Source organism: Gymnoscopelus braueri (assembly GCF_963280865.1).
Source record: "Gymnoscopelus braueri genome assembly, chromosome: 13".
In the NCBI taxonomy this organism is placed as follows: Eukaryota; Metazoa; Chordata; class Actinopteri; order Myctophiformes; family Myctophidae; genus Gymnoscopelus; species Gymnoscopelus braueri.
Genome location: NC_137615.1, coordinates 5,449,885 through 5,475,279, shown reverse-complemented (window position 1 = coordinate 5,475,279; position 25,395 = coordinate 5,449,885). Strand labels below are relative to the sequence as shown.

Here is a 25,395-nt window from a genome sequence, read left to right as displayed (position 1 = left end):
TTGATTTTCCTATTTTGTCTCATCTGTTTATGAAAGTAGGTAGCTGATATATTGCACTTTTACTTTAGCGCTAGGTATACTCTTAGTTGCTTGTTTTAGAAGAGAATGCACTTTAGACTTCTGGTGATTAGTAGTTTCGTTCCCTACCTATGTTGAATGCACTGTCTCATTGTCGCTTTGGATAAAAGCGTCTGCAAAATGACCGTAATGTAATGCAATGTAATGTAATGTAATTTCGAACATTTATTACACAAATCTTCTGTTATGGGGGGGGGGGGGGTCAGAAAATATGTTTCTGATGAGGGGTCCGCGGGCCAAACGCATATCAATTTGGGACGTCCGACCTTGACATGAGAATGTTTGAGAACCACTGCTACAAGGAGTCTCAAAAAACCATCCTTTTCAAATCACGCGATTTGAAACCCAAAACCTCGCCATTTATTTCCCCCCAAATCCTCTGAAGCCGGTGCGTTCGTTTGATAAAGTCTTCCTGTCCCTCTGGTGCGCGTTTATCTGCGGTTCCATATTTGATCATTTACACCGGCTTGAGAGACTGCCAGAGAGCACAATACAACAAAAAATACGAAGCGAAACAGAACAGAAAATAGTTTGGAAGATACATCCACACAAATCACTCACTCCCTCTCTCTCTCTTTCTCTCTCTCTGTCTATCGCCCACAAACACACACGTTTGTACTTATATCCTTGTAGGCACGTCAAAAGCAATTTTCATAAAGAAATGTAATTTTTAACCTTTTTTCTTTTGCCAGTTTTAATCCTAACCCGAGCCACAACAAGCCTAGGCCTGTCACAATTGTTACATAATCGCCTCATCGCAATTATTTGAGATAATCGCAATTATTTGAGATAATCGCAATTATTTCCACTATTAATGTTTATTTGAAAGTATAAAGTTATTAAACATTGCCCTGATGCTGATAGTTCCTTTCCACCACTGCTCTTAACTCTAAAAAAAAAAAAGCCCCGACCCTTTCCCTTATGGAGGACCTGAAAAATGTCTCCCAAGGTCAAGTTTGTCTGTTTTTTTTACTATCCTTGTGGATATGTTGGGTCATGTTAGTAAGACAAGTACACACACACCAAAATGACATGCAAGCTGAACGAATATCTCTCTCTCTCTCTCTCTCTCTCTCTCTCTCTCTCTCTCTCTCTCTCTCTCTCTCTCTCTCTCTCTCTCTCTCTCTCTCCCCCCCCCTTTGAAAGCCCCTCTAGTACCGTCCAGGAGGAGGATGAAAGAACAACGACAAATGTGGGCAAAAAGAATCAGCCTGGTTCTTATCCCTCTGTTTTGAACCTCTTTTCTTCTTCTTCTCTCTTATCCTCCCAGCCAATCTGCTGAACACACACACACACACACACACACACACACACACACACACACACACACACACACACACACACACACACACAGGGAGGCAGTACAATACCAGCGCCCCTACGCCATGCTATTACATATATACTATGCATCGTGGTCTCTGTAATAACTTTGAAGCTGGCAGACAAACCGGTCCTGCTGTCTCAGGGCTCCATCTCCCTTTTGTGAACGACGAGATCGCAGATACAGAGCGGTGTTTAGAAGAAGAAAAAAAACGACATCCAGGTTGATGTTTCTCCTGGCTCCGTTTATTCAAAGCCAAGGCAGCCTCAGAGCGCCAGAGAAAGGGGAACGCGATGGTGAGATAAGGCCAACAACAAGAGGAGGAAGGAAAGCACGCAGATGATGTTGTTGAAATGCTGTCAAAATTGTTTGTTTTCTCAGCAGCACAGCCTGAGCCCTCATGCTCGGGGTTTTTTCGGATACTAGTGCTTTTAGGGCAGTGTTGATTTCGTCGTCTAAAACTATGACGAAAAATGTTCGACTAAATTTTTTCACTGACGAAAACGAATTAAAAACGAAATAAAAACTAAGCTACGATGACTAAAACTAAGAATAAAAACTAGACTAAAATGTTAGTGAGGGACTAGTGGAAAACAGATCCAGTAGAACTAAAAGACAAGTCATTTTATGTTTGGTTGCCCTCGGGTGTTGCGCTCTGAAAATAGCAGATCTACAAGCTCACAACGCGTCGCGTTGTGAACTTGTAGATCGGCTATTTTCAGCATGCAACCAAGTGTAAAATCAGCCATTACGACGCCATCAAGGCACCGCCAACATACATTTTAGTCGACTAAATCAACTGTAGTTTTAGTCGACTATAACCTTATGATATTTAGTCGACTATAACTAGACAAAAACAAAAATATTTTAGATGACTAAAACTAAATGGAATTTTATTCAAAAGACCATGACTAAAATTAAATCAAAATTTGCTGTCAAAATCCACACTGTTTTAGGGCCCTGCTGTGAATCAACCCAATTATTAAACGTTTTCTGTTGAGCAAAACTGTTACTTTTCAGGCAGTTGAAAAAAGTTGAAAAAAAAAGATGTGTTCCAATGGATCCAATGAAGTATTATCATTAAGTATCATTATTAGTATTATAGTCATAAGCTCATATTAGGGACGTTCGATATTGACTTTTTTGCCGACATCCGATATTCCGATATTGTCCAACTCCTAATTTCCGATACCGATATAAATGCAGGCTTTTTCACCAAAAGTCAACTAATTGTCAGGTAACAACATCAGATATCTAATACAATAAAAGAGCTATAATGTAAATATAATATCTAATAAATCCAATATAAAACAGTGATGTTGTTAGGTTTTCAATGAAGTGAGTCCCGGGACTCACTGGTGGTCATTTGAATGAGTCCCACTAATCTTGTAGATTAGATGTTGGCCTATTTGACAGTGCAGAAGCATAATTGCCTTGATACCTACAACATTAACGAGCGTCAGCTGGACACACACACACACACACACACACACACACACACACACACCACACACACACACACACACACACACACACACACACACACACACACACACACACACACACACACACACACACACACACACATGAAAGTGACTGAAGTCTGTCATTTCTCTCCAAATATGGAATATTATCATAATATAATATGATTGAAGGATTACTGTGATTATGGTAAGCTCACATTACATATCACACACACCATACAGTAAAAACTACTGTAACTTATTTAAAAAATATATATATATTCAAAAACCAGATACCGATATTTTCCGATTTCTATGCAAATTTCGGACGATAATATCGGGAGGCCGATAATATCGGACATCCCTTGCCCTTATTGATACTTTTTATTGGTTGAATATTTATAAAACACATAGACACACTTAACGACTTTCAACCTCAGTTTTTTTTTATTAAAAATACTATTTTAAAAATAGCAACAATGGCAGATCTAAAAGCTCACAACCCGTTGCCTCACGTTGTGAGTTTGTTGATCGGCCATGTCGCCAATACTTTTGCACGACTTTTGCATGTTTGTTGTTGTGAATGAATGAATAAATAAATAAATGAAATGCTGAATGAACGCGTGGAATGTTCCGAGCGGCAGATCAGATGAACGTCTGTGAGGTCTTTTTTTTCTGTATATTTACTGCATATTTACATGTTTGTTACAACAACATGCCCGGTCCGTCCAAACAACACGTGTTCTACGAAACATCACCTGGCATGTGTGTGTGTTTGTGCAGTCGGCACGAATACAGCATCATTTCATGTTCTGGTTCGCTGCTAAAGTCAAAGAATACAAAAAAAAAACACTATTTCAAGTTTTTCACGAGCACCCGTCTTCTCCCCCAAACACATGTGGTCCCGACCAAGACTAGAACAATAGAGCGGGACCTGGAGAGAGCCGCGAGTTTCCGGAACACTCACTTTGATCCGCGGCGGAAATCGCATTCCAATAGCATGTATAAAAACCACCCTGTTTACCCTCTTTCATTCATCACACACAGAGAGAGAGAGGGAGAGAGAGAGAGAGAGGGGGAGAGAGAGAGAGAGAGAGAGGCAGATGTTTGGCCATGACGGGGGGAAAGCACATATGTGTGTGCCCCCATGAAACATGTGCAGAGCAGTCCTACCATGTATGCAGCGCGCCTACAGTACCATGTGTACACACAGTACAGTAAAAAAACAAAAAAGCTCTGCGTTTCTATAGGCCAGTTGCAGTGTTGATTTCGTCGACTAAAACCATGACGAAAAATGTTGGTCGACTACCTTTTTTTCACTGACGAAAAACGAAATAAAAACTAAATAAATATAAGGTACGATGACTAAAACTATGAGTAAATACACTGACAATCTCTTCAACAAATAAAAACTAGACTAAGATGTTAGTGAGGGATCTAGTGGAGAAGAGATCCAGTAGAACTAAAAGACAAGTCATTTTATGTTTGGTTGCGCTCGGGTGTTGCGCTCTGAAAATAGCCGAAAATAGCCGCTGCGACGCGTTGTGAGCTTGTAGATCGGCTATTTTCAGCATGCAACCAAGTGTAAAATCAGCCATTACGACGCCATCAAGGCACCGCCAACATACATTTTAGTCGACTAAATCAACTGTAGATTTAATCGACTATAATCTTATGATATTTAGTCGACTAAAATTAGACAAAAACTAAAACATTTCAGATGACTAAAACTAGATGGAATTTAGATCAAAAGACTACGACTAAATCAAACTTTGCTGTCAAAATCAACACTGCCGTACACATGATGTAACAATCAAAAGATCTTGACTCAAGGACACAAAACCCCAAGGGGAGCAATGCGGGGATTGTGCCGGCAACCTTCCTGCACGCACGCACACACACACACACACACACACACACACACACACACACACACACACACACACACACACACACACACACACACACACACACACACACACACACACACACACACACACACACACACACACACACACACACACACACACACACACACACGATTTCTGTTAGCGACAGACAGACAGTTGGTTACACTTACACAAAGACAACCATGCCGTGTGTGTGAGTATCGTACACATGTGGTGTGTGACCGGTGTTGCACTTGCCATGTCTGCTTATTATAAGTGACTTTGGGCTTCTTTTTCTGTAAAGTCGCTTGTGGCATTTTTATTATTATTATTATTTAAACCAGTGGTTCTCAAATATTTTCATGTCATGGACCCCCCAAATGATGTATTTGTCCCTAATAACCCCCATCTGAAAATGTTTTGTGCCGGGGATTTATTTGCGTTAGAATGTTTTCAAAGATCTCCAAAATATCCCACATTTTATTTCAAGTTATTTTGAAAATAGCAGATCTACAAGCTCGGCTATTTTCAAATAGCCGATGTATACAGTAACAGTATATACTAGGTTTAAAGTGCTCATGTGGCTTGTAGTAGTCGCTTCTTTTGGGCTTGTTTCCATAGAAGTCCATGGTTGCTCATTTCTCTCGCAAAATCTGGCAACGCTGGTCTCGTACACATGTGGCGTGTGTGACGCAAAGACACCGCGAGTGCTTGAGGATGTCTTCTGGGGGATAAAAAAAAATACCTTGATGAACCCGGATATAATGTCATCATTCCTTCTGGGCAAACGGAGCGGAAGGCCCTCCTCGACCCCGGCTTTCCTGTGTGGCTCAAAAACAGAAGCAGGTGCGGATGGAGGGAGGCTCTGGGTCTGGAACGTTCAGAAAGCCAAGTGGCTTGTATCAGTTACAATTACACCAAGATGTTCAATGTCCCATGAATGAATGAGTCAAAGGCAGTGATGCCATGTCTGCTTATTATAAGCGTTTTTTTTCCCGGACTTTTTTTTCTGCAAAGTTGCTTGTAAATATTGGAGGTTGCGGGTTGTGTTTTTTTTGGTGGGGGCTTGTTTCTAAAGTGTAGTTGCACATTTGGGCTCGTGTTTCCTAAATGTTGTTTTTTTTTTCATGTCAAGGACCCCCAGATTAATATGTATTTGTCCGCAGAACCTCATCTGAAAATATTTTGTGCCAAGGAGGGAAATATTCAAAAGAATTGTATTTTTTTCTCAATATTTTTTTGAAAATAGCAGATCTACAAGCTCACAACGTCTCGCAAGGCGTTGTAAGCTTGCCTATAGTCGCTTCTTTTGGGCTTGTTTTCACAGGCCTGGCCGCTTATTCCTCTTGCAAAAATCTGGCAACGCTGGTCAAGGGCACAGACAGCAGACATGTGCTCAGTGTCGGACGGTCGGTCACGCTCGCCATTGGGGAGGAAGAGGAGGAGGAGGAGGAGGAGGAGGAGGAGGAGGAGAGCTTTAATCTAATTACAGCTACCTTCCTCTTCTCTAGAGCAGAATGAGCCCGGAGGAACATCTCACCATCCTGTCCCACCATCCCTACCACTTCACTTCCTCCTTCCTGTTTGCAGGGTTTTCATTAGCTGAGGGGGGGGGGGTGCCTCTGCTTTTGATATACCACCCCTCAGGTCATTTTTTTTTTTATGGCAGGTGGGCTTTATCCCTGCTATTAGTCAGACTGAATTAAATACATGCATTAGATTAGGTTGATTAGATTGACTAGATAGATAGATACTGTAGATATTTTCATTGATCCCGCGGGGGAAACTCAGGCGCCAGAGACAGCACAGCAGTACAAGTTACAGATACAGGGGCATACAAGTACAGAAGAGTAACGTCATAGTATACAAGTATACAGATATATATACACCCTTATACAATCATCTTGCCTGATGCAGAACGAGCGAGAGAGTAAGTCTATTTTGGATATTTACGTACGTATGTTTAACAAGCATAGCTGAGTGGATATAGAGGCCGTTAGGTCGCCGGTTCAACTCCGATCTGCCCAGTCTACTATGTGTTGAAGTGCCCTTGAGCAAGACACTTAAAGGAGAATTCCGGACTAGCCTTTTTCTTACCTTCATCTGATGTTATTATACCCTAGAACGAGTGGCACAGTAGAACATTTTCGTATCTCCATCCCGCAGCTAACAACGTGAAAGATGGTCCTTGCGCTAAATCGCATATTTTGATCGCTCAAAAATCAAGTAGATATCTGACGTTCATATTGACAGAAAACTCTCCACAGTGTTTGTGCTAGACACGCCCCTCCCTCCGGAAGTCTCGCAAGACGAGATTTCACCCCGTGATTCCATCCAAGTCAAACGCTTGTACACACTACGGGGGCCCATTTGGGACAAAAGCACTGTGGCGAGTTTTCTGTCAATATGAACGTCAGACATCAACAATAAATTATGATTTTCGAGCGATAGAAATATGCGATTTAGCGCAAGGAGCGTCCGCTCACGTTTTTAGCTGCCAGCGGTGGACTCGGGATGGAGTTATGATGAACATTTTCTCCTAACTGCTCCCCGGGCGCTGCAGGTATTAATAGCACCGACTGCGCGCCAATAGTTATAGGATGGCTTCACGCATGTGCAAACGTACAGTGACAAAGAAATACCCCCAAAGTAATAGGGACTTTCACGTTTTCAAAAGTAAGTAATTTTTTTTCAAAAACAGCTAAAACAGCAGAGCCACAAGCTGTTGTGAGCAGCTTGTAGATGTGCTATTTTCTGTATTTGTCGCATGACAAAGTAAATATGGCTTAAGTGGTTACTGGGAAAAAATGCCCCCCCCCCCCCGCTCTCCTCTCTCCTCTGTTTTTGTTTACAAATGGATCCCTGCCATCCAGCTGTGCTGCCTTCCCACCCATGCCAGCTTGAGAGGCTATTCGCTCAGTGCGTTAATTACAGTTACAGTTCCCTCACTCCCTCCCTCCCTCCCTCCACCACGTCTCATGTCTTTCCTCCCAGTCTGTTTTCCCCGCTGTCCTTTTATCTGTCTGTCTACCCCCCCCCCCCCCCCCTCCTCCTCCCCCCCTCCTCCCCCTGGTAGAAACTGTTTAGACTGTGTGCAGTGTTGCCAGACTTTGAAAAAACGAGCCCAAAAGAAGCAACTATGATAGGCCACATGAGCACTTGAAACCTATACGCATCGGCTATTTGAAAATAGCTGATCTACAAGCTCAACAAGCTTGTAGGTATTTTTAGACGGGGGGGGGGGGGTCGTGGACAAATAGCCACATATTAATTTGAGGGTCCTTGACATGAAAATGTGTGAGAACCACTGGTTTAAACGACATTAGGAAACTGCAACTTCCTAAAGCAACTACACTTTAGAAACGAGACCCAAAAAACTGCAACCCGCAAATTACCAATACCAAGCGACTTTACGGAAAAACAAGCCCAAAGTCGCTTATAATAAGCAGACATGGCAACCCTGGCTGTGTGTCTGCTGGTACTGGTGGCACAAGGGGGGGGGGGTGTGTGTGTGGGGGGGTGTGTGTGTGTGGGGGGGGGGGCTGCCATGAGGAACATATTATCCTTTTCAATTAATGACAGACTAGAGGTATGGGGTCATACGCAGGGGTCAACAGGTTTAGAACAGAAACGGGGTTTCAGGACTCGAGCAAATCGTCGCTGTCAGGCAGACAAACCTCTTATCTCCATATTTTAACTTTTCGTGTTTTTTTCCCCCCTGTAAATTAACGCCCTACTTGATCCTACAGCAGCGCAGGGGCGTAGCCACGGGTGGGCATAGGTAGGCCTGGGCCCACCCATTAGTTTTTTCTGCCCACCCAAGAAAAAAATTAGAAAATAAATGAAAAAAATATTATATATATTATATATATATATATTTCTTTTTATATCATATTCAGCCATTTTGATAACAGGGCATATATAGGTATCCGAAATCCGTCACAAACCCGCGAAAAAAGTGTCTAAAACCGCTAATAACCGCAAATTTTCAAGAGTCCGGCCGCGCGTGCATGTGTGCCCACCCGCAACTCCCGAGGCCCAGCCTCGGCTAGCGTTCTGGCTACGCCACTGCAGCAGCGTCACACAAAAGCATAAAAAGTAGCAGATCTACAAAGCTCGAAACGCGGCTCGAAACGCGGCGCGAAACGCGGCGCGAAACGCGGCGCGTTTCTTTGTAGATCTGCTACTTTTGATATTTTGGAATTTGAATCCTGAAAAGTAACAGTTTTGGACATATGAGGTTTCCACCCGACAGAGACGACATCCACATTATAACCTTGGTGACCCTACTTTCAGTCAGTGAATAGGAGAAATCTTTCATTGTCATTTTTCAATTATTTGTTCTATTAATCCATTGAATCCGGGAACGCATCTCTGTCATTTTAAGATTCCTTTGGGCTATTCAAAAATAGCAGATCTACAAGCTCATAGCGCGGCACTCGAAGCCGCGCTATGAGCTTGTAGATCTGCTATTTTTGAAAAATCGTGAAAATGTGTGCAAATCTTTGAATATATATATTTTTTAAACATTTGTAAAATATTTTGTTCCAGGGACCCCCCAGAAACAAAGATGAAAAAAATATATATATATACTAGAGTATGTCTGACATAAATGTCAGAGCTTAAATCGACATGTAAATATGAAATAAAATGCATAAACATGTAGCTAAGATACAAGGTTATGGCTAGCAACCTCTAATTCAAGTGGCGTTTTCTCTACTTAAGGGTTTTAACTTGACTTCAGTTCTATAAGCTGTAGTTTCAAAACTATTCACTCAATTCTTATTAACCAAAATATCATTATTTTGCTATGATTCATATGACATGGAAAAAATGAAAATGAAAAAATGCTAGATGACTGTCTCCCAGTCAAATTTGGTCGCATATATTCAAAGATTTGCACAAAAAAAGCAGATCTACGAGCTCATAGCACGGCACTCGGTGAGCTTGTATATCTGCTATTTCTGAATAGCCATAAATCTAAAAATTACACAGTCAGATGCTTTCCCAGTCTAAATGGGTTAATAAAAAATGAAAAAAGGGGGGGGGGGAAGTAATTGAAAAATGATGGTCCCCTCATACGCAGTACAAGGACAAAGCAGAACCAGGGACGGGTGTTTTCAATGAGTCTAACATGGCCTAACATAAGAGTTTGAAGTTGAATGGGCTCATAGGCTTATTATGTCTGATCATATGAATATGACATATCAAAATATTGAATTAAGCAATTTAAACACTGTCTGGGGTGAAAGAGAGACATGGGGGGGAGTGGTAAAGTAACTAAGTACATTTAAGTACTGTACTTAAGTACAATTTTGAGTTACTTTTACTTTACTGGAGTATTTCCAGTTTTCAGTACTTTTACTTCTACTCCACTACATCTCAGAGGCAAATATTGTACTTTTACTCCACTACAATTATTTGAAAACTTAAGTTACTAGTTACTTTGCAGATATAAATTATTACATTGTAAAACATACATTAACCACTTCAGCCCTATTTTATACATAGGCTATTTGAAAATAGCCGATCTACAAGCTCACACGACGCGTTGTGAGCTTGTAGATCTGCTATTTTCTGCTAAAATTTTAGTATTTGCGTTTGGTACTTTAAGTACATTTTGATACCAATACTTTGTACTTTTACTCAAGTAAATTTTGAATTCCGGACTTTTACTTGTAACGGAGTATTTCTACATTGCAGTATTGATACTTTTACTTAAGTAAAATATGTGAGTACTTTTTCCACCAATGGGGGGGGGAGGGCGAAGAGAGGGAGAGGGGGACGAGAGCAAGAGAGACAAACAAATGAGTTGTTTGTTTATGATGAATGCATTTATTTGTTGTAATCATGTAAATCATGTAATCTGTAGGATGAACTTCATATAGTTCATGGTTATGAACATACTGCATGCACACACCAATAAATAAATACTACATTTTCTATACTATAAATGATAACAAACTGTATAGGTAGGCTAATGATACAGATGAATTAATACAACTCTGTATACAGTAATACCAGTGGTGGAAAAAGTACTCAAATGTTTTACTTAAGTAAAAGTACCAATACTGCAATGTAGAAGTACTCTCTTACAAGTAAAAGTCTGGAATTCAAAATTTACTTGAGTAAAAGTACAAAAGTATTGGTATCAAAATGTACTTAAAGTACCAAAAGTAAAAGTACTAAATGTTTGAAAATAGCAGATCTACAAACTCACAACCCTTGTAGATCGGCTATTTTCAAATAGCCTATAGGTAGAAAATAGGGCTAAAGTGGTTAACGTATGTTTTATAATGTAATCATTTATATCTAATCATTTTTAACCAGTAACTAAAGTTTTCAAATAATTGTAGTGGAGTAAAAGTACAATATTTGCCTCTGAGATGTAGTGGAGTAGTCGAGTAGAAGTAAAAGTAGGCTATTGGATATTGGAAATACTCGAGTAAAGTACAAATTCCTCAAAATTGTACTTAAGTACAGTACTTGAGTACATGTACTTAGTTACTTTCCACCACTGAGTAATACAGTAAAATGCTTTGCACATCAAAGGAACCAACCATGCTCAGACAGCAGGGACAGTTTTGGTAGAGAAGGCAGCGCCATCTTGTGATGAAAACTTGTCATTTCACTTCAAAGAAGTCGAGACGTGTGCTGTTCAGTTGCTGAACATTAGTTCCATGCAGAGATGACATTTTCAGCGAAGATATTTGGTGTAAAAAGAACGAAAACAGGAGGGGCGAAAAACTGTAGTATAGAGCCCTCATGGGAGACTCCGGGTCAACTACTTATATAGGGGTTAAAGTGGTTAAAGGCGAGCCAAAGGAAGCCAAGCGAAAAAAAATGTGCGACAATAGATTGTATACGTTCCAGGGTCAGTGTTGCCAGATTCTGTGAGAGAAACAAGCAACCAGGTCTAGGAAAACCAGCCCAAAAGAAGCGACTATGGGCCACATGAGCACTTTAACATATACATCAGCTATTTGAAGATCGTTGTGAGCTTGTAGTTCGGCTATTTTCAAATAAAATCTTGCGGGGAAATTATAATAAGCAGATTATCTGGCAACCCTGTCCAGGGTGGGACATTTTGGATGCTGTACTGTGTGAGCGTATAACTGCGTACCACTGAGCCCACTGCAGAACAAAAGGTGTTGAGTTGGGTTGGGTGACACCCGTCCTATGGTGGCCCAGTGAGGACATTGTACCATCAGAGTCCTGGAGGTCCCGGTCGGTCACAGGGCTTTTGTCCCAGGACCCTTCATCCACTGTCCACACCATCAGCCTCCTAACAGCTCACACCTTTACTGTCCACGATCCACCTTATCTGTAGACAGAACACTGTGCTTAGAGCACTGTTGATTTTGACAGCAATTATTTTTTTAGTTTTAGTCATATTTTAGTCATCTGAAATGCTTTAGTTTTTGTCTAGTTTTAGTCGACTAAATATCATAAGGTTATAGTCGACTAAATCTACAGTTGATTTAGTCGACTAAAATGTATGTTGGCGGTGCCTTGATGGCGTCATAATGGCTGATTTTACACTCGGTTGCATGCTGAAAATAGCCGATCTGCGACGCGTTGCGAGCTTGTAGATCTGCAATTTTCAGAGCGCAACACCCGAGCGCATAACCAGAAATAAAATGACTTGTCTTTTAGTTCTACTGGATCTCTTCTCCTCCAGTCCCTCACTAACATTTTAGTCTAGTTTTTTTTATTTGTTGACGAAATGGTCAATATTATATTTAGTCTTAGTTTTAGTCACCTTTCAGTGCCCAAGGCACACCACTGTATACATCAAGGGTTCATATCTGAACTGGGGAACCCCCACCTTGACAAGCACTTGGAATTGTAGCCATTACATTTAGTTTGACTCGGTTGGTTCCACAGATAAATATTGTGAAAATAGCCGATCGGCGATTTTCACAATGTCTGCCTTCTTACGTAATATTTGACAATTTGGCCACTTTGGTATTAAAAAGGTCTTAAAATAATAATAATAATAATAATGTGTGCGTGCGTGTGCGTGCGTGAGACAGAGGGAGGGAGCGATGGAGAGACAGAGAGACAAAGTCAGAGTTGAAGTGTCCACTGAAGGCCTCTCTACCTTTAGGGATGAAGGTCAGTGAGCTGCTGAACACTCAGAAACGGGACAGTCCCTCTCTGGGTCCGTCGTATAAGAACTCGTGACCTAATCCGTTGCCACACCTCCCACAGGAAACCTGGAATCACAGCAAAAACACCAACAACATGAAGTCCAGACTGGGAGAGCGAGAGCTGACTCAAATCTTGCATCATCAAGCATCATGACATCACTCTTGCCCCAATATGGATAGATGTACAAGCTCACAACGTGTCGCGCTGCGACGCGTTGTGGGCTTGTAGATCGGCTATTTTCAGCATGCAACCAAGTGTAAGATCAGCCATTATGACGCCATCAAGGCACCGCCAACATACATTTTAGTCGACTAAATCAACTGTAGATTTAGTCGACTAAAATCTTATGATATTTAGTCGACTAAAACTAGACTAAAAATAAAACATTTCAGATGACTAAAATATGACTAAAACTAAATGGAATTTTATTCAAAAGACTATGACTAAAACTAAATCGAAATGAGCTGTGAAAATCAACACTGCTTGCGGCTATTAAGACAGAGCGGTAAGTAACCCACCTTTAAGGGTCCCCACGCCTCAGGTCGTTTGGACACACTGTCATGGTGTATGGTCTCTGAAAAGGCCGGCCAAGGAGAGGAATGCTCAAACTTTGAAGTGCTGCTGAACAACTCATGTCCACACTCGGAGCACACGTATATACCTGGGAGGAGGGGAAAAGACAAGAGTATTGCTGTGGTGTACACTCCTATTCACCATGGCAAACATTTCAGAAGGTTGTTTCAAAATGTGCAGAGAGGACAGTGAATGTGTTATTCTTTCATGTCTCACAGGCCGAGGGGTTTTAAGGGCATGAAACCCTGTAGTAGGCGGATTTTCTTTTTTATTTGAACATTTTATTGGAGGATAAACCCCTTGAGATGCATCATCTCGTCTTCCAGGGGGTTCCTCTGGTTTGTTTTCTGTTTCAGGGTTATACAACAAGCTGCATAAGGCTGACCTTCATGCACACGTTTCCAGCGGAGAGTGGGCGTCAGTTCCGGTTGTAGGTTATTATGCAGTCTCGCGCAGCCAGACAACTATTCCGCAATCTCCGAATGCTATATAGCATTGGTTCTCAAAGTGGGGTCCGGGGACCCCCGGGGGTCCTTCAGGGGGTTCCAGGGGGTCCCCAGCAAAATATGTGAATATAGCATCACAATAATTGTAACCTTTTATACTTTGGCTATTCAAAAATAGCAGATATACAAGCTCATAGCGCGGCACCGAGTGCCGCGCTATGAGCTTGTAGATCTGCTATTTTTGAAAAAATCTTGAAGATTCGCGCAAATCTTTGAATACATTTCTTTTAAAGCGAACATTTTAACACAAATCTTTTGCTTCTGGGAGTCCCTGGCACAACATATTTTCAGATGGGGGTCCGCGGCCAAATATATATCAATTTGGGGGTCCCTGGCATGAAAAAGTTTGAGAAGCACTGCTATATAGAGTCTGGAACTACACCTCCCGAAACCCGAGAGAGGAAACTGGCACTTCCGTTCACGAAAATATATTTCAAAATATCTTTACATTTTATTATTTTGTTTCCATTTCTGCTAAGCAGCAAGCTAAATATACTTAGATAAATTTGATTCATATTAGGATACATTTGCACGACTGTAAAGACAAAACGGAAGTGGGGAGGAGGCTTCACATCCGGTTTATATTTGAATCATGATCAGAGCTTCCGAGTCCCAGACTGTATGACGGGAAACATTTGAAAATTGTGGGAGGCAACAGTAATCTAAAAGGCAACAAATCTAAAATGACACAGATGCGTTTTTCTGAACGTTTTTCAGAAACACTTTATAAAGTGTTTTTAGAATCTGCCTCGGGGTCTAAATGGCTTGTAACCTGTGCGGGGAAAACAAATGATATATATCAGCCTTGGCTTTTTCACGGCCCTTGAAATCTGCAACGTTCCCACTGACTCACTGCATTCAAACTCACCAGGTTGGAAATGGTTCTTATATTCTTCTCCACCGGAGAAAGTGCAATATGACATTTCATCCATCATGCCAGATAACTTTGGGTCTGAAAGGATTAAGACTGGGGATTACGGAGAGCAGCCACCACAGGCCACAGCCAGGGCCGTGTTAAGGTCAGAATGAGTACTAGGCACCCGACAGTTTTCGGACCCCCCCCTGGGAACATGCACGCGCGCGCAGCGCGCGTGCATGTGCCCCGTGCGTTCTTCGCGCGTGCGCGAAATTTTTTTTGCGGTTTTCCACCGGGTCTGTTACTTTTTTGGGGGTGTTTTTGTTACATTAATTCGGTTATTTCGGTTAATTCTGTACTCCATGAAGTGTAGATTGTCTCCACGTCCCTGCCCCCCCCCTCAACCAAACCCCCCACCCCCCGCATCCGCGGCCGCCGCACGGCACTGCCAGACTACAAGTTTGGATGTTAAAATGCAGTTTACAGCAGCATAATTTCAGTGTTCAAAAATCAAAAAAAAGAAAATAGTGATATATATAAAAAATATAAGTTTTATTTCTCAGTTGTTTGTTTTTCAAAAAAAATAATAAAGAAAAATGATTTTTTTTTTTTTTTTTTTTTTTCATGGGTACAATTTTCGGGCCCCCCCCCGACAGGACATAGGCATTTGCCTACATTGCCTGTGCGTAAACACGGCCCTGGCCACAGCTAAAACCAACATGTGCGTATACACACACATACATACACACACACACATACAGGTCAGGTGACAGGTCAGATGGCAGTGACACACCATTCTATTTGTGGAAAACATGTTCTCATGTCTACCTCATGGTGGCAGTATATTCATTATTACACACAGCTGAACAGTGACATGGGTTGAAAACAAAATGTCATTCATCCGTCCACCGTGGGACAGAATTCTACCCATTAAAACCAGGAAAGCGTCTGTGTCAAATTTAGATCTCTTTCGCTATTCAAAAAAAGCAGATGCCGTGCTACGAGCTTGTAGATAAGCTATTTTTGAAAAGTCGTGCAGATTTGTGCAAATCTTTGGATGTATATTTTTTTAAGCGAACGTTTGTAAAATATTTTGTTCCAGGGACCCTCCAGAAGCAAAGATTTGAAGGTTCGCTTTAGAAATATATGTATTCAAAGATTTGCAGAAAATGTTCAAGATTTTTCAAAAATAGCAGATGTACAAGCTCGAGCTTGTAAATATGCATTTTTTTCTAGTAGCCAACGCTAAAATCTAAACGTTTCCGGTTTTAATGGGATAAATGACCTGATTAAGTCTCATGCATTAACCAGTAAAAACAGACTCAAGAACCATATGGATACAGCAGTGAATGATTCTCTTTATAAAATTATATTTATTTATTCGTTCATTTATCACTATTGATAAAGCAATGCAAGATTCTCATTACAAAATTATAGTTCTGTCTCTTTGCACATTTGACGTTTGCTTTTTTAAAACTATATATATATAAATATATATACTTTTATCTACATCAAAAATGCATATTTCCACTTCCAAATATCAACCAAAACAATGCACGTGTATGGTATTGTCAGTGAGTTCACCACACAGTAAATTACTAAATGGACATGATTAAAATCATTCAAGTTTGTCCTGTGTACCTACATTGTTGCATATGCAGAACTTAATGTAAAGACTTAAATCATATCATTGTTGTCGGGCAGAAATATAGTATTTCCATATTTCATCTTTTTAATAAACTGATGCCCTATTTTATACTTTGTCGTATGACAGTGTCACGCAAAAGGTAGTGAAAATAGCTGATCTACAAGCTCACAAAATTCCCTTCTTTCACGGACAAAAACAAACTAAAGGCTATGCTGAGAAAAACTATGACTAACTATATTGATAATTTCGTCAACAAATAAAAAACGAAAAAGTTAGGGAGGGACTAGTGGAGAAGAGATCTAAATAAAACTAAATAAGAACTAAATAAAAAACTAAGCTATGATGACTAAAACTAAGACTAAATATATTGACAATTTCGTCAACAAATAAAAACTAGACTAAAATGTTAGGGAGTGGAGTAGTGGAGAAGAGATCCAGTAGAACTAAAAGACTATGCTTTATTGCTCAGGTGTTGTGCTCTGAAAATAGCAGATCTACAAGCTCACAACGCGTCGCAGCGCGACGCGTTGTGAGCTTGTAGATCTGCTATTTTCAGCATGCAACCACGTGTAAAATCAGCCATTACGACGCCATCAAGGCACCGCCAACATACATTCTAGTCGACTAAATCAACTGTAGATTTAGTCGACTATAATCTTATATTTAGTCGACTAAAACTAGACAAAAACTAAAACATTTCAGATGAATAAAATAAGACTAAAACTAAATGGAATTTGATTCAAAAGACTATGACTAAAACTAAATCAAGATTTGGTGTAAAAATGAACACTAGTGTTTATGCTAAACCTGAAATATAATTCAAGCTAAAGAAACCACTAACTGTCCTGACCTGTACTGATTAAAGTGAATGTCCCAGAGTTTCTTATCTTAGTTCGTAAATTAAATACGCTGAATTAGTGTAATGTTTCACTGTCAAATACGCATATGGACTAAAAACAAGAATGCACAATTGAGAATCATTGAAAACAGTGCATTACACTTTAAAGCCTCACAATTTAACTTTTTGTTGTATTCATAACATGTAAGTGTGTCCAATCTGTATGGTAGACAGTGGTGTAAAGTAACTAAGTACATTAACTCAAACACTGTTCTTAAGTACTTCTTAAGCATTTCCAATTGTCTATACTTTTACTTCTACTCCACTACATCTCAGAGGCAAATGTTGTGCTTTTACTCCACCACAATTATTTGAAAACTTTAGTTACTTGTTACTTTGCTAAGACAATGTGATAAACAGATTTAGTTGTGAACGACGCCAACTCATTATTGGCTGTTTGTTTGTTTGTGTGTGTCTGTGTTGAGCGGTCTGTCTGTCTGTCCCTGCAGTCCAGAGGGGTCCACGGTTCCATCAGAGTCCTGGAGGTCCCAGGTTAGGGCTTTGTCCCAGAACCCATCATCCACTGTCCCCCACGCTGACAGGAACACACACAGCTCCATCCATCCATCCTGGACCTCCATCAGCTCACCTTACTGTCCATCCACCTTGTCTGTGAACAACAGGAGCACACAAACAACAGCCTTACAGTCAGTGGGTGTAAAGTAACTAAGTACATTTACTCAAGTACTGTACTTAAAGACGGGGTGCCGTGATTTTCAGTGATCCCCCCCCCCCCTAAAACATAATCATTATAATCATAATCATCATTAAGTATACCTGGTTCTCACCTTAGCACCTCGTCCACCACCTTAGCACCACCCACCTGTCCTAGTCCCTCCTCCTCCTCCTCATGCCCACACCTGTTGTGTTATGATAATGAGGGGGAGGGTATGTTTTTACTATGTCACTAAAGCGCTGTTTCTCTATTGGCACGTTTGACCCTCAAGGTTTCAGCCTCCAGGTAGAAACTCAAAATAGTCAGAGAAGACACAAAACACCATAAAAACACCACCAGGGGGCTTAATGAAGTTATATCGACCTCATAGACACATGAAAAACAGAAAAAGTGCAAAACCATGGCACCACCTCTTTAAGTACAATTTTGAGGTACTTTTACTTTACCGGAGTATTTCCAATTTTCAATACTTTTACTTCTACTCCACTACATCTCGGATCCAAATATTGTGCTTAATTGTACATTGCGTGAGCGTATTTGAGTAAATACTCAGAAATAGCAGAGCTACAAGCTCACAATGCATCGTAATGTGACACATTGAGAGCTTGTAAATCGGCTAATTTATCAACATCGTTTTCCGTTTCCCACAGTATTATCAACATGTTTGCCTTATTATCACATGCACTAAACAGGGATGCCAGGTTGGAGGTGGTTAATGACAGCGTAATAGAGCGTCGCAGTTCCCGCCCACTTCCTGTTTTTTTTGGTGCCGGAAGAAAAAACTCAATGCATTTTTCCATTGACATTTCCAAAAATATTTATATCTATTAATTTAAGCCTCGAATCAAGCCATCACGAGATGACATGAATCATGACCATAAAACGTTTTTTTCTGTGATTTTTTTTTATTTTATATTTAATTATATGATATACTATATTTAATAAAAACCCTTTGTTTTGCCGTTTTCAACAAAAAAAAAATCACAGAATCAAACGTTTATGGTCATGATTCATGTCATGTCATGATGGCTTGATTCGAGGCTTAAATTAATAGATATAAATATTTTTGGAAATGTCAATGGAAAAATGCATTGAGTTTTTTCTTCCGGCACCAAAAAAAACAGGAAGTGGGCGGGAACTGCGACGCTCTATAGCTATGAAAGGAACACGATCAGTGTTGCCAGATTCTGTGAGAGAAACAAGCAACCAGGTCTAGGAAAACCAGCCCAAACGAAGCGACTATGGTATGGGCCACATGAGCACTTTAACATATACATCAGCTATTTGAAAATAGCAGATCTACAAGCTCACATCGCGACGCGTTGTAGATCGGCTTGTAGATCGGCTATTTTCAAATAAAATATTGCGGGGAAATTATAATAGGCAGATCTGGCAACCCTGCTCACATATCGATACGATACGATATGGCACTTTTTTATTATGAAATATATGGGGGGGGAAGCAAATGCAAACAAATACTTCTATTTTTGCATTATTATTATTGCAATAATATTTTTTTGTTTTTTCAAAAACGGCAAAACGATATATATATATATATCGTCACGAAAACGTATCGCGGGACGATACATCGGCACACCCTTCATATACATAGTGAGCATTTTTTCACATAACCAACACAGCAGTGGTTCTCAAACTTTTTCACGTCAAGGACCCTCAAATTGACACTTATTAGACCCCCCATTTGAAAAGATATGCCAAGGACCCCCATTTGAAAAGATATGCCAGGGACCCCCCCCCCCCCCATAAGAGAAGATTTTTTACGGCTCTAGCTAATTTCAAGGACCCCCAGTTTGACAGGCATTAGGCTACGGACCCCCATTTAATGGCATTTCTATCTCTGGGACCCCAATTTATATTGTTAAATCATTGTTAATGTAACTCTGAGAGTGTACACATGGAAGCAAATGGACCCATAAGGGTCCATTTGGTTCCATTTGTACACTCTCAGAGTTACAGACCCATAAGGGTCCATTTGGTTCCATTTGTATCCTCTCTGAGTTACAGACCCATAAGGGTCCATTTGGTTCCATTTGTACACTCTCAGAGTTACAGACCCATAAGGGTCCATTTGGTTCCATTTGTATCCTCTCTGAGTTACAGACCCATAAGGGTCCATTTGGTTCCATTTGTACACTCTCAGAGTTACAGACCCATAAGGGTCCATTTGGTTCCATTTGTACACTCTCAGAGTTACAGACCCATAAGGGTCCATTTGGTTCCATTTGTATCCTCTCTGAGTTACAGACCCATAAGGGTCCATTTGGTTCCATTTGTACACTCTCAGAGTTACAGACCCATAAGGGTCCATTTGGTTCCATTTGTACACTCTCAGAGTTACAGACCCATAAGGGTCCATTTGGTTCCATTTGTACACTCTCAGAGTTACAGACCCATAAGGGTCCATTTGGTTCCATTTGTACACTCTCAGAGTTACAGACCCATAAGGGTCCATTTGGTTCCATTTGTATCCTCTCTGAGTTACAGACCCATAAGGGTCCATTTGGTTCCATTTGTACACTCTCAGAGTTACAGACCCATAAGGGTCCATTTGGTTCCATTTGTACACTCTCAGAGTTACAGACCCATAAGGGTCCATTTGGTTCCATTTGTACACTCTCAGAGTTACAGACCCATAAGGGTCCATTTGGTTCCATTTGTACACTCTCAGAGTTACAGACCCATAAGGGTCCATTTTGGTTCCTATAACTATCCATCATTTAGCTGGGGGACCCCCTGGAACTCCTTCAAGGACCCCTTGGGGGGGACCCCGGACCCCACTTTAAGAAGCAACGCTCTACAGAACCAGGCCGTTTGTACCTTTAGGGAGGAACTTCAGGGAGCTGCTGAAGATTCAGAAGCGTGACAGTCCTTTGCCCGGGCCGTCGTTCACGAACTCGTGGCCCAGTCCATTACCACACCTCCCACAAAGCACCTGGAGAAACCCCACGCCCAACATAACACACATTAACCACTTTAGCCCTATTTAGCCGATCTACAAGCGTGAGCTTGTAGATCTGCTATTTTCAAACATTTTAGTACTTTTACTTTTTGTACTTTAAGTACAATTTGATGCTAATACTTTTGTACTTTTACTCAAGTAATTTTTTTATTCTGGACTTTTACTTGTAACAGAATATTTCCATACTGCAGTATTGGTACTTTTACTTAAGTAAATAACTTGAGTACTTTTGCCGATCTACAAGCTCACAACGAGTCGCGATGCGACGCGTTGTGAGCTTGTAGATCTGCTATTTTCAAATATTTTAGTACTTATACTTTTGGTACTTTAAGTACATTTTGATACCAATACTTTCGTACTTTTAGTCAAGTCATTTTTTTCTTCCGGACTTTTACTTAGTAACAGAGTACTTCTACACTGCAGTATTGATACTTTTACTTAAGTAAAACACGTGAGTACTTTTTCCACCACTGCGTGTGTATGTATGTATGAATGAATGAATGAGTGTGAGATGACCTTGTAGGCCCCGGGTCTCTCCTGGTGTTTGGAGACGCTGTCCTGGTGGATGGTCTCTGTGAAGGCCGGCCATGGAGACGAGTGCTCGTACTTGGACCTGCTGGAGAACAGCTGGTGCTCACATTTCACACACACATACATGCCTGCAGAGAGAGAGACATAGAGAGACATAGAGAGACATAGAGAGATAGAGAGAGAGAGAGAGCAGAGGGATGAGAGATGCTGCGTTCATCACCACACAATGGCAACCACCCCAATTGTATAAGTTATATTGTATTAACATTCTCTACCATACAGATTGGACAACATTTTATTTTATGAATTTAAAAACATTTACATATACATAGTGCCGCTTTAAATGTATCACCAGCTACTGTAACTCTGATGTAACTTTATTGCAGTGGTGTAAAAGTAACTAAGTACATTTACTCAAGTACTGTACTCAAGTGCACTTTTGAGGTATTTTTTACTTTACCGGAGTAAAGTTTTTTGAAAAAAAACAATAATTTCAATAATTTTACTTCTACTCCACTACATCTCAGAGACAAATATTGTACTTTTACTCCACTACAATTATTTGAAAACTTTAATTACATTGTAGATTTTGATTATGAATACAAAACGCACAAACCTCTTCGGCCCTATGTATTCTTAGGTTATTTGGAAATAGCAGATCTACAAGCTCACAATGCGTCGCGAATTGTGAGCTTGTAGATCTGCTATTTTCAAAGCATTATTATACATTTGGAAGCTTGTGAAATGGGACAGTTAGTCCATGAGCCAGAGCCCCAAAATTGAGCAATGATTATCGAAAGAGTGGGCAAAACCATACCTATATTAAATTGTTCATAGGGTCAATATAAGTAAATAAATATATGATAACCTTTCCACAGGAGCAGCTTTTTCATAGTTATCACACATTTAGTTATTTTCCCCATACGTACATGACAGGTGAAAAAAATGACACAATTTTAAAAAATTGTTATCATAATGAAACTTCCCCAGTTGATTACTTACATGAAGACAATGATTTTTGTTACAAGTTTTCTGATATTGTATATTTAAATATGCAAATTAGGCATTTAGTCCATGAGCCAGAGCCCCAAAATTGAGCCAGATATTGAATATTCCCTCGTTAAAAACCTTTTACTCCAACATCTTAACAAAATGAAATAAGAATGTTGACTCTGGCTTTGTCCAATGTTCCAATGTTGATTCCGGAAAGTTATGCAAATTCGGGCATATTTTCCTAATGCCTAATTTGCACATTTAAATATACAATTTCAGAAAACTTGTAATACGATAAATCATTGTCTTCATGTAAGTAATCAACTGGGGAAGTTTCATTATCATAACTATTTTTTTAATTTTGACATTTTTCACGTGTCATGTATGGGGAAAATAACAAAATGTGTGATAACTATGAAAAAGCTAATCCTGTGGAAAGGTTATCATATATTTATTTACTTATATTGACCCTATAAACAATTTAATATAGGTATGGTTTTGCCCACTCTTTCGATAATGAAATCTTGTCTGGCTCATGGACTAAGTCTGCATATTGAGTACTTTTACTTTCAGTACTGTAATTGTACTCAAGTACATTTTTAATGCCAGACTTTAATTTGTAACAGAGTGTTGCTACATTGTGGTATTGGTACTTTTACTTAAGTAAAGAAATGTTAGTACTTTTTCCAACACTGCCATCCAGCTACTGTAACTCTGATGTAACTTTATTGTGTAATAACCACTGGCTTGTGTAATGATCATAAAAGTAGGTTACAACAACGTACTTAGCAGTAAGTTAAGTACATTTGTATATAAGTTCATAATATATGAGTTATTATATCAGACCATTAGGTCGTTATCTGCTTAGAATCAATGTTTTTAAGACCTCTGGGCTAAAGTAGCTACAGTAGCCCTGAAACATGACTGTCATATTATATGACCGTCATGGATGAACTTCAACCTGGCGTTTGCACTTTCTCCCTCTTTGGTCCGTACATCTACATAAACGTCCAAATCTCAAATATAAAGTGCTTACCTGGTCACCACGGATGTTACAATTATGCACGGGCCCTCAGAACAAAAACAGTATCTCTGTATTGTTCAATGAAAACCATTTTAATCCGATCGGTGGCCATTTTCTTAGTATTTTCCCCATAAGCTTTCAATTACGCAACCCTGTCGGTTGGGAGGTGTATTGCACTCTGATATACGTTATAACTCTATGAGAAAATGGCCACAGATCAGATTAAAATGCTTTTTTATTGAACAATACGGAATGTACGGGTACGTCTGAGGGCCCGTACATAATTGTAACATCCTTGGTCATGGGGAGAAGCACTTTATAATTGAAATCTGAACGTTTATGCAGATGTACGGAGCAAGAAGGGAGAACGTGCAAACACCAGTGTTGAAGTTCATCCATGACGGACTCTGTGAGAGACTACATTAGGTAACCTTTACCACCGGCTAGTTGTTGTTTTAAAGTCACTCTTCACACGGTTGTTAAAATGACATGAATGTGAATGTAAGAAGACAGAAGGAGACATAAAACCTGACCTGGACTGAAGTGGTCCTTAAAGACCTCTCCACCTAAAAAGGAGCAGAACGACATGATGATGATGATGATGGTCCCTGTTGATGAAGAACTACTGAAGTTACACCAAAACAACTACACTAGTCCTCCAGTCAGCTGTGTTCCGTGAGCAGCAATAACTTAGCAGCAAGAAGACTTCCGGTGGACAATCTCTTCAGAATAAGAGTACACTCTAGAGCAGTGGTTTTCAACCTTTTTCGCGTCAAGGACGCCCAAATTGACAAGTATTAGCCCAGGGACCCCCATTTGAAAAGATATGCCAGGGACTCAACCATTTAGATTTCTTGGGGGTCCCCAGTCTACACTGTATCACTGTTCATTTAACTCCGAGAGTGTACAAAATGGAACCAAATGGACCCGTTAGGGTCCATTTGGTTCCATTTGTACACTCTCAGAGTTACAGACATATAAGGGTCAATTTGGTTCCTAAGTATTAATTTGGCTGGGGACCCCCTGGTACTCCCTCAAGAACCACAGGTAGTCTTAGAAGTGTTCTAGTATGAGCCATTTAAAAGACATATATCATAAATGTATTTTTGAAATGGATTTGTGTCTTTAAAAAAAACATTTTAAAATTATGATCTTATTTTGAAGGCAACCGGAAACCTTATTGTTGCTAGCTCACACACCGGAAGTTTTGTTGTTGATAATGGAACGGAGCTCCAGCTAGCATTCTGTCACTGGAATGCCGGGTGAAATACCCACGTGTACAGTGCGTACCGCCACCTACTGTACCGGAGTGTGTGTGTGTATAGAGAGAGAGAGAGAGAGAGAGAGAGAGAGAGAGAGAGAGAGAGAGAGAGAGAGAGAGAGAGAGAGAGAGAGAGAGAGAGAGAGAGAGAGAGAGAGAGAGAGAGAGAGAGAGAGAGAGAGAGAGAGAAGGCGTGTGTGCGTGTGTGTACACTTGCATAACTATACTTGTGAGGGCTGAATGTCAAAATAAGTAATATTAGCTTTATAGAAATAGACATTTGTGACCATCATCACAAGACAAATAGTTGTTTTATTGATGTATTTATTGTTGTTTTGTAGTAGGTTAAAGTTAAACAGATCTGTGTCAATAAAGCTGATTCTGGGAGCAAGAACCAACCACGTTCACAGTAGAGAAGGCAGTACCGCCATCATGTGATGAAAACATGTCATTGCACTTCAAAGAAGTACTTGTGCTGTTGCAGAAACAACATTAGTTTCATGGATGTAGTCAACCCCGATTTTCACAATTTAAAAAATACTTA

General features: G+C 40.2%; 3 protein-coding genes and 1 pseudogene across 4 annotated transcripts in view; 1 reads left to right on the top strand and 3 right to left on the bottom strand.

The window, feature by feature from the left end:
• LOC308097838 (uncharacterized protein) overlaps positions 1-25,395 on the top strand; it is a 199,274-nt gene that overhangs the window by 79,780 nt on the left and 94,099 nt on the right. The window lies entirely within an intron of this gene.
• hagh (hydroxyacylglutathione hydrolase) overlaps positions 1-25,395 on the bottom strand; it is a 140,168-nt gene that overhangs the window by 47,111 nt on the left and 67,662 nt on the right. The gene's annotated exons all lie outside the window — the stretch shown is intronic.
• Positions 11,862-14,973, bottom strand: LOC308098942 (methionine-R-sulfoxide reductase B1-A-like; annotated as a pseudogene). Its single transcript, XR_013935141.1, has 4 exons — positions 14,853-14,973; positions 13,424-13,566; positions 12,856-12,970; positions 11,862-12,075 (listed from the first exon to the last, which is right to left on the bottom strand). The product of XR_013935141.1 is annotated as a methionine-R-sulfoxide reductase B1-A-like (transcript).
• LOC308097862 (methionine-R-sulfoxide reductase B1-A-like) lies at positions 16,177-24,265 on the bottom strand. The gene is made up of 5 exons (XM_080445961.1): positions 24,124-24,265; positions 21,559-21,701; positions 20,901-21,015; positions 17,053-17,996; positions 16,177-16,989 (listed from the first exon to the last, which is right to left on the bottom strand). The coding sequence occupies exons 1-4, from the start codon at positions 24,176-24,178 to the stop codon at positions 17,977-17,979; spliced, it is 333 nt and encodes a 110-aa protein (XP_080302087.1). The 5' UTR covers positions 24,179-24,265; the 3' UTR covers positions 16,177-16,989; positions 17,053-17,976.